The 9297-nt window shown below is 43.3% G+C and overlaps 1 protein-coding gene across 1 annotated transcript; it reads left to right on the top strand.

The window, feature by feature from the left end:
- Nucleotides 1–6683: 6683 nt before the first annotated feature.
- On the top strand, nt 6684–8009 carry LOC113906832 (nucleosome assembly protein 1-like 1). Its single transcript, XM_027565508.1, has one exon. It carries the CDS (start codon nt 6813–6815, stop codon nt 7962–7964), a length of 1152 nt encoding a protein of 383 aa, XP_027421309.1. The 5' UTR covers nt 6684–6812; the 3' UTR covers nt 7965–8009.
- Nucleotides 8010–9297: the final 1288 nt, after the last annotated feature.

Genomic DNA, 9297 nt, shown 5'->3' with positions numbered 1-9297 from the left:
GCAGGAAGTACAGGAAATCTCATGAGACAGTCTGTTCTTGAACACTTGCCTGTCTTCTTCTGCAGACTTACGAGGTAAAGAGAAACGTCTGAGACACAGGGGAGGTGGCGGGAGCAGAGGCCCAGTTCTTAACTGTTTGAGGTTCACCCACAACGGGCAAAATAACCGCAGGGCACAACTGTTAGACTCCAGTCAGGCCTGCGGCCATGGTGCTATATGTTGAGATACTTTTGTTTCTAACGGGTTCTAAGCACCCAGGGAGCCCAGCAGTTAGAAGCAGCAGTGAAAGGCTGCTGCTTTGTCTGCAGGCGCTATAATATGCTGGCTCATGGTAAGATGCTGCTAGGGTGGTCCTGGAGTGGTCATGTGAGAGGGGAGGCATGGTGGTCTGGTCTCATGAGGCAACGAGATAGCTGCTTCCAAGGGGAAGTCTGGGTCATAGATCAGAGCCAACTTCTTTGGAAGACTCAGGCTGGGGCCCTGTGACTGCTCTTGCACTTTTGGGCAATTCAGTTAACTGATCACACACAAATGTGAGCTCCGGGATGAAGACACTGGCCCCAAGCCCCAAACTTGTGAAAGTTTCATCACTTGTTATTAAGACAAAGGGAGAGAGAGAGTGAAAGAGTGAGAAAGGAAACAAGACAAGACAGAGAGAGAGAGAAAGAAGGAAAATAAAAAGAAAGCTTTCTCTGGCACATCTTTGGCAAGTGTTGCTTCCTGATACAGCAAGGTCCATTCTTAGAATGGGCTTCACTGCCAGGGTTAGATGAAAGCCAGTACAGGGAGACTGGCCCCAGGCTGAATGCTCTGACCCAACCCAATCCACCCAGGCACATGCCCAACCTCCGCACCCTGTCTTTTGTTTTCCACCACATCTGATCCTCCAGTGCACACCTCAAGAGCTGGAAATTCTGGGGTGATTTGCCTCCACCATATATATACCAAAACCACCAAGCCAGTCATAGCAGCTTCTTTAGAGACAACATCTAATGAACCCAGTGGATGACTTCTTCAAGCAAGTTGGCAGGTCAACCTAGTTTGAAGGAAGAAAGGGAAGCGGGTCAAAATATGGCCAGAGATCAGAGATGGACCCTGGACCAGCCATCACAAATCTAGGATTCTAAAACCCTCTCTCTGCTACTTCTCTTGCCTGAAGGGGAACTCCGCCCTAGGCTGAAAACGTGAAGAACAGAGCTGGGTATTGTCAGGGTCTGAGTGGATGGATTAGAGCCTGAAACAGGGTCTGCCAGTCAGGAGAACAGGGCTGAGGCCCGACCAGCGTGGTCCAGTGAAGATTATCATCTGACTTGTCCACTGGCCATGCTGATGAGGCCCCTGACCTGCTGTGGCCTGTCCTAATTTAAATGGAAGGCCTCTCAGGCGGTGCAGCAGTAAAGAATCTGCCTGCCAATGCGGAGACGCAAGAGGCACAGGTTCGATCCCTGTGTTGGGAAGATCCCCTGGAGAAGGAAATGGCAACCTGCTCCAGTATTCTTGTCTGGGAAATCCTGGGGGAGGATTTCCGAGTAGCCTGGTGGGCTACAGTCCATGGGATGGCAAAGAGTTGGGCAGGACGGAGCACAAACATGATCGAATAACTGGTTTAGAAAATGCAATTGATGATATATATGATCCAAACACTTAATTTGTCTTTCTAAGCTCAGATATGATTATTTATTTTAAAATGGATGTTCTCCTCCCAGTTCCCCACTGCCCATAGGTAACTTGGTGATTGAACTTCTGACCACAATTTTTAAATCTAAATACAATCAAGCTCTAAAGGTGAACATTTCTTTAATAGATGTATAATGCTGACAGTGAAATTAAAGGTGAGAGAGGCTGCTGAACTCCTGCTGGGCAGGGATGGAGGATACAGGGATTTTATCACTACCTCTCTCAGAGAAAAGACAAAATATCAGCTCTCCGTGCCACCACCCCACCACCCAAAACATAAAAACACACAAGAAACTTTGGTCACACAAACTGCTTCCAGGCTGACCAGATATTTTCTCAGTTCAGTTCAGTTTAGTTGCTCAGTCGTGTCCGACTCTTTGTGACCCCACGAATCACAGCATGACAGGCCTCCCTGTCCATCACCAACTCCTGGAGTCTACCCAAACCCATGTCCATCAAGTTGGTGATGCCATCAAGCCATCTCATCCTCTGTCATCCCCTTCTCCTCCTGTCCCCAATCCCTCCCAGCATCAGGGTCTTTTCCAATGAGTTAACTTTTCACATGAGGTGGCCAAAGTATTGGAGTTTCAGCTTCAGCATCAGTCCTACCAATGAACACCCAGGACTGATCTCCTTTAGAATGGACTGGTTGGACCTCCTTGCAGTCCAAGGGACTCTCAAGAGTCTTCTCCAACACCACAGTTCAAAAGCATCAATTCTTTGGTGCTCAGCTTTCTTCACAGTCCAACTCTCACATCCATACATGACCACAAGAAAAACCATAGCCTTGACTAGATGGACCTTTGTTGGCAAAGTAATGTCTCTGCTTTTTAATATGCTATCTAGGTTGGTCATAAATTTCCTTCCAAGGTGTAAATATCTTTTAATTTCATGGTTGCAATCATCATCTGCAGTGATTTTGGAGCCCCCAAAAATAAAGTCTGACACTGTTTCCACTGTTTCCCCATCTATTTGCCATGAAGTGATGGGACCAGATGCCATGATCTTCATTTTCTGAATGTTGAGCTTTAAGCCAACTTTTCCACTCTCCTCTTTCACTTTCATCAACAGGCTTTTTAGTTCCTCTTCACTTTCTGCCATAAGGGTGGTGTCATCTGCATATCTGAGGTTATTGATATTTCTCCCGGCAATCTTGATTCCAGCTTGTGCTTCTTCCAGCCCAGCGTTTCTCATGATGTACTCTGCATAGAAGTTAAATAAGCAGATGACAATATACAGCCTTGACGTACTCCTTTCCCTATTTGGAACTAGTCTGTTGTTCCATGTCCAGTTCTAACTGTTGCTTCCTGACCTGCATACAGGTTTCTCAAGAGGCAGGTCAGGTGTCTGGTATTCCCATCTCTTTCAGAATTTTCCACACAGTCAAAGGCTTTGGCATAGTCAATAAAGCAGAAATAGATGTTCTTCTCTTGCTTTTTCCATGATCCAGCTGATGTAGGCAATTTGATCTCTGGTTCCTCTGCCTTTTCTAAAACCAGCTTGAACCTCTGGAAGTTCATGGTTCACGTATTGCTGAAACCTGGCTTGGAGAATTTTGAGCATTACTTTACTAGTGTGTGAGATGAGTGCAATTGTGCGGTAGTATGAGCATTCTTTGGCATTGCCTTTCTTTGGGATTGGAATGAAAACTGACTTTTTCCAGTTGTGTGGCCACTTCTGAGTTTTTCAAATTTGCTGTCATATTGAGTGCAGCACTTTCACAGCATCACCTTTCAGGATTTGAAATAGCTTAACTGGAATTCCATCACCTCCACTAGCTTTGTTTGTAGTGATGCTTCCTAAGGCCCACTTGACTTCACATTCCAGGATGTCTGGCTCTAGGTGAGTGATCACACCATTGTGATTATCTGGGTCGTGAAGATCTTTTTTGTACAGTTCTTCTGTTTATTCTTGCCACCTCTTCTTAATATCTTCTGCTTCTCTTAGATCCATACCATTTCTCTCCTTTATTGAATCCATCTTTGCATGAAATTTTCCCTTGGTATCTCTAATTTTCTTGAAGAGATCCCTAGTCTTTCCCATTCTGTTGTTTCCCTCTATTTCTTTGCATTGATCACTGTGGAAGGCTTTCTTATCTCTACTTGCTATTCTTTGGAACTCTGCATTCAAATGGGAATATCTTTCCTTTTCTCCTTTGCTTTTCGCTTCTCTTCTTTTCACAGCTATTTGTAATGCCTCCCCAGACAGCCACTTTGCTTTTTTGCATTTCTTTTCCATGGGGATCATCTTGACCCCTGTCTCCTGTACAATGTCACAAACCTCCGTCCATAGTTCATCAGGCACTCTGTCTATCAGATCTAGTCCCTTAAATCTATTTCTCACTCCCACCATCTAATCATAAGGGATTTGATTTAGGTCATACCTGAATGGTCTAGTGGTTTTCCCTACTTTCTTTAATTTCAGTCTGAATTTGGCAATAAAGAGTTCATGATCTGAGTCACAGTCAGCTCCCGGTCTTTTTTTTTTTTTTTTGATTGATTGTATAGAGTTTCCCCATCTTTGGCTGCAAGGAATATAATCAATCTGATTTCGGTGTTGACCATCTGGTGATGTCCATGTGTAGAGTCTTCTCTTGTGTTGCTGGAAGAGGGTGTTTGCTATGACCAGTGTGTTCTCTTGGCAAAACTCTATTAGCCTTTGCCCTGCTTCATTCCGTATTCCAAGGCCAAATTTGCCTGTTACTCCAGGTGTTTCTTGACTTCCTACTTTTGCATTCCAGTCCCCTATAATGAAAAGGACATCTTTTTTGGGTGTTAGTTCTAAAAGGTCTTGTAGGTCTTCATAGAACCGTTCAGCTTCAGCTTCTTCAGCATTGGGGTTGGGGCATAGACTTGTATTACTGTGATATTGAATGGTTTGCCTTGGAAATGAACAGAGATCATTCTGTCATTTTTGAGATGGCATCCAAGTACTGCATTTCAGACTCTCTTGTTGACCATGATGGCTACTCCATTTCTTCTAAGGGATTCCTGCCTAGATATAATGGTCACCTGAGTTAAAGTCACCCATTCCAGTCCATTTTAGTTTGCTGATTCCTAGAATGTCGACGCTCACTCTTGCCATCTCCTGTTTGATCACTTCCAATTTGCCTTGATTCATGGACCTGACATTCCAGGTTCCTATGCAATATTGCTCTTTACAGCATCGGACCTTGCTTCTATCACCGGTCACATCCACAGCTGGCTATTGTTTTTGCTTTGGCTCCATCCCTTCATTCTTTCTGGAGTTATTTCTCCACTGATCTCCAGTAGCATATTGGGTACCTGCTGACCTGGGAAGTTCCTCTTTCAGTATCCTATCATTTTGCCTTTTCATACTGTTCATGGGGTTCTCAAGGCAAGAATACTGAAGTGGTTTGCCATTCCTTTCTCAAGTGGACCACATTCTGTCAGATCTCTCCACCATGACCCATCCGTCTTGGGTGGCCCCACATGGCATGGCTTAGTTTCATTGAGTTAGACAAGGCTGTGGTCTGTGTGATCAGATTGGCTAGTTTTCTGTGATTATGGTTTCAGTGTGTCTGCCCACTGATGCCCGCTCGCAACACCTACCGTCTTACTTGGGTTTCTCTTACCTTGGACGTGGGGTATCTCTTCACAGCTGCTCCAGCAAAGTGCTGCTGCTGATTCTTACCTTGGACGAGGGGTGTCTCCTCACCGCCGCCCCTCCTGACCTTGAACACGGAGTAGCACCTCTCGGCCCTCCTGCGCCTGTGCAGCTGCTGCTCCTTGGACGTGGGATTGCTCCTCGTGGACGTGGGATTACTTATCTTCTTGCTCAGTGGGTCAGCCCAATGTGACAATATCACTCACGCTGATCTACCAAGGGTCCTTCCCTGAGACTTTTGAACATGGCAGGGAATGTGTCCATCCAAGGATGAACACTGTGAGAAGTGAGGCTCTGGACCTGCTGGCGGCTGCTGTTTGGAAATCTGCTCTGCTGGGTGAGATGATAATCCTGCTCAGAGGCACACAGTAGTGAGGTAGAGCTGGGCTTTGGCCGATCTGTCTGCTTCCAGAGCTCCTAGTCTTCAGTCACTCTGTGGTTCACGCCTTTGTTTTCACAGGGAAGTAACTGGGAAATGGGTCTGCAGGAACCCCCAGGCCACTACCTGGGGAAGAGCTTTGGTTTCTGAAGATGGTGAAGAAAGAAAACGGGGCCAGTATTACTAGTCTCTCAAACCTTGGCTCAGACTGAGATATTTTCTAATCAGCATCTATTAATATTATCCCTAAGGATCACAGAAAACACAAGAGAATTCCAGAAAAACATCTACTGCTTCATTGACTATGCTAAAGCCTTTGACTGTGTGGATCATAACAAACTGTGGAAAATTCTTCAAGATTTGGGAATATCAGACCACCTTACTGCCTCCAGAGAAATCTGTATGCAGGTCCAGTTCTAAGCAATAGTTAGAACTGGACATGGAACAATGGACTGGTTCCAAATTGGGAAAGGAGTACATCAAGGCCATATATTATCACCTTGCTGATTTAACTCAGATGCAGAGCACATCATGTGAAATGCTGGGCTGGATGAAGCACAAGGTGGAATCAAAATTGCTAGGAAAAAGTATCAATAATCTCAGATATGTAGTTGACACCATCCTTATGGCAGAAAGCAAAGAGGAACTAAAGAGCCTCTTGATGAAAGTGAAAGAGGACAGTGAAAAAAAAGCTGGCTTAAAACTCAACAGTCAAAAAACGAAGATCATAGGTTCTGGTCCCATCACTTCGTGGCAAATAGATGGGGAAACAATGGAAACAGTGACAGACTGTATTTTGGGGGGCTCCAAAATCACTGCAGATGGTGACTGCAGCCATGAAATTAAGACGCTTACTCCTTGAAAGAAAAGCTATGACAAACTTAGACAGCATATTAAAAAGCAGAGACATTACTTTCCCGACAAAGGTCCATCTAGTCAAAGCTATGGTTTTTCCAGTAGTCATGTATGGATGTAAGAGTTGGATATAAAGAAATCTGAGGTCTTTTTTAGCGCCATCTGCTCGCGGCGCCGCCTCCTGCTCCTCCCGCCGCCGCCCTGAGTCACTGCCTGCGCAGCTGGGGCCGCTCGGCTCCCCGCGCTCGCCACCGATATTTGGCATTTGTACAACATGGCAGAGATCGACAACAAAGAACAGTCTGAACTTGATCAAGATTTGGATGATGTTGAAGAAGTAGAAGAAGAAGAAACTGGTGAAGAAACAAAAATCAAAGCGCGTCAGCTGACTGTTCAGGTGATGCAAAATCCTCAGATTCTTGCAGCCCTTCAAGAAAGACTTGATGGTCTGGTAGAAACACCAACAGGATACATTGAAAGCTTGCCTAGGGTAGTTAAAAGACGGGTGAATGCTCTCAAAAACCTTCAAGTTAAATGTGCACAGATAGAAGCCAAATTCTATGAGGAAGTTCATGATCTTGAAAGAAAGTATGCTGTTCTTTATCAGCCTCTGTTTGATAAGCGATTTGAGATCATTAATGCCATTTATGAACCTACAGAAGAAGAGTGTGAATGGAAACCAGATGAGGAAGATGAAATTTTGGAGGAGCTAAAAGAAAAGGCCAAGGTTGAAGATGAGAAAAAGGATGAAGAAAAAGAAGATCCCAAGGGAATTCCTGAGTTTTGGTTGACCGTTTTTAAGAATGTTGACTTGCTCAGTGATATGGTTCAGGAACATGATGAGCCTATTCTGAAGCACTTGAAAGATATTAAAGTGAAGTTCTCAGATGCTGGTCAGCCTATGAGTTTTGCCTTAGAATTTCACTTTGAACCCAATGAATATTTCACAAATGAAGTGTTGACAAAGACATATAGGATGAGGTCAGAACCAGATGATTCTGATCCCTTTTCTTTTGATGGACCAGAAATTATGGGTTGTACAGGGTGCCAGATAGATTGGAAAAAAGGGAAGAATGTCACTTTGAAAACGATTAAGAAGAAGCAGAAACACAAGGGACGTGGGACAGTTCGTACTGTGACCAAAACAGTTTCTAATGACTCTTTCTTTAATTTTTTTGCCCCTCCTGAAGTTCCTGAGAGTGGAGATCTGGATGATGATTCTGAAGCTATCCTCGCTGCAGACTTTGAAATTGGTCACTTTTTACGTGAGCGTATAATCCCAAGATCAGTGTTATACTTTACTGGAGAAGCTATTGAAGACGATGACGATGATTATGATGAAGAAGGTGAAGAAGCGGATGAGGGTTATCAGCTCTTTGAAGAAGTCAAAAGCTGCAGTAAACTTTTTCAACGTTGGCTGCAGTAAATCTTTTCAATAAAACCTGTCTGGATGTCTCAAAAAAAAAAAAAAGAAAGAAATCTGAGCACTGAAGAATTGATGCTTTTGAATTGTGGTATTGGAGAAGACTCTTGAGAGTCCCTTGGACTGCAAGGAGATCCAACCAGGTCCTGAGTATTCATCGCAAGTACTGATGCTGAAGCTGAAGCTCCAATACTCTGGCCACCTGATTCAAAGAACTGACCCATTAGAAAAGACCCTGATGCTGGGAAAGATTAAAGGCAGGAGGATGGCATCACCGACTCAATGGACATGAGTTTGAGCAAACTTCAGGAGTTGGTGATGGACAGGGAAGCCTGGTGTGATGCAGTCGACAGGGTTGCAAAGAGTCAGACACGACTGAACTGAACTGAACTGAGGATTTTATTAAAAGTTGCTTTTTTAAATTTTAAAGTAAAATCTCTTATAAGTAATACATCATCATCATAAAAGATTAGAGTAAGAGGGTAGGGACAGATTGGGAGTTTGAGAGTGACATGTACACACTGCTATATTTAAAATAGATAGCCAACAAGGATCTACTGTATAGCACGGGGAATGATGCTCAATACGTTATAATTTAGATGGGGAAAGAATTTGAAAAGTAATAGATCTATGTATACGTACAACTGAATCACTATGATGTACACTTGGAACTAACACTGTTAATCAACTATATATCATTGTAAAATAAAAGCAGTTTTTAAAAGGTGAGAATAAAATTGAAAGTTTCAACTCCCGCTGATAGCCAATCTATTTCTTTTTTTTCAATTTTAATGGTATTTCTTTAATGAATGCATATAATTTTTTAAAGATGTAACTGACATATAGTCTGTGTGAGTTTAAGGTATACAATATGTATATATTACAATATGATTTCCACTATAGCTTTAGATAACATTTTCATTATGTCACATAATTATCATTTCTTTCTGTGGTGAGATTTATGACCCAGTCTCCTAGAAATTTTGAAGTACATGAAACAGTTATTGTCAAGTATAATCACAACTCTGTGCTTTTGATATCCAGAGCTTATTCATCTTCCAGCTGCAAGTTTCTACCCTTTGACCAACATGTCCTAGTTCCCCCAATCACCAGTCCCTGGCAACCACCACTCTACTCTTGTTTCTATACGTTCAGCTTTTTTACAGTCCACGTGTAAGTGGTATCATACAGTATTTCTATCTTTCTCTAATTTAACTTAGTATAATGACCTTGGGGTCCATTCACGTTGTTGCAAAGGCCAATATATTTCTAAGTAACATCCAAAGTACAATATTCCTACCAAAATGTTGGCACTGTATAATACTTTCACCTTATC

This window comes from Bos indicus x Bos taurus, chromosome 16, assembly GCF_003369695.1.
Source record: "Bos indicus x Bos taurus breed Angus x Brahman F1 hybrid chromosome 16, Bos_hybrid_MaternalHap_v2.0, whole genome shotgun sequence".
NCBI classification, from domain to species: Eukaryota; Metazoa; Chordata; class Mammalia; order Artiodactyla; family Bovidae; genus Bos; species Bos indicus x Bos taurus.
Note: the sequence above shows the minus strand (reverse complement) of the source record. Positions and strands in the feature narration are given on the sequence as shown.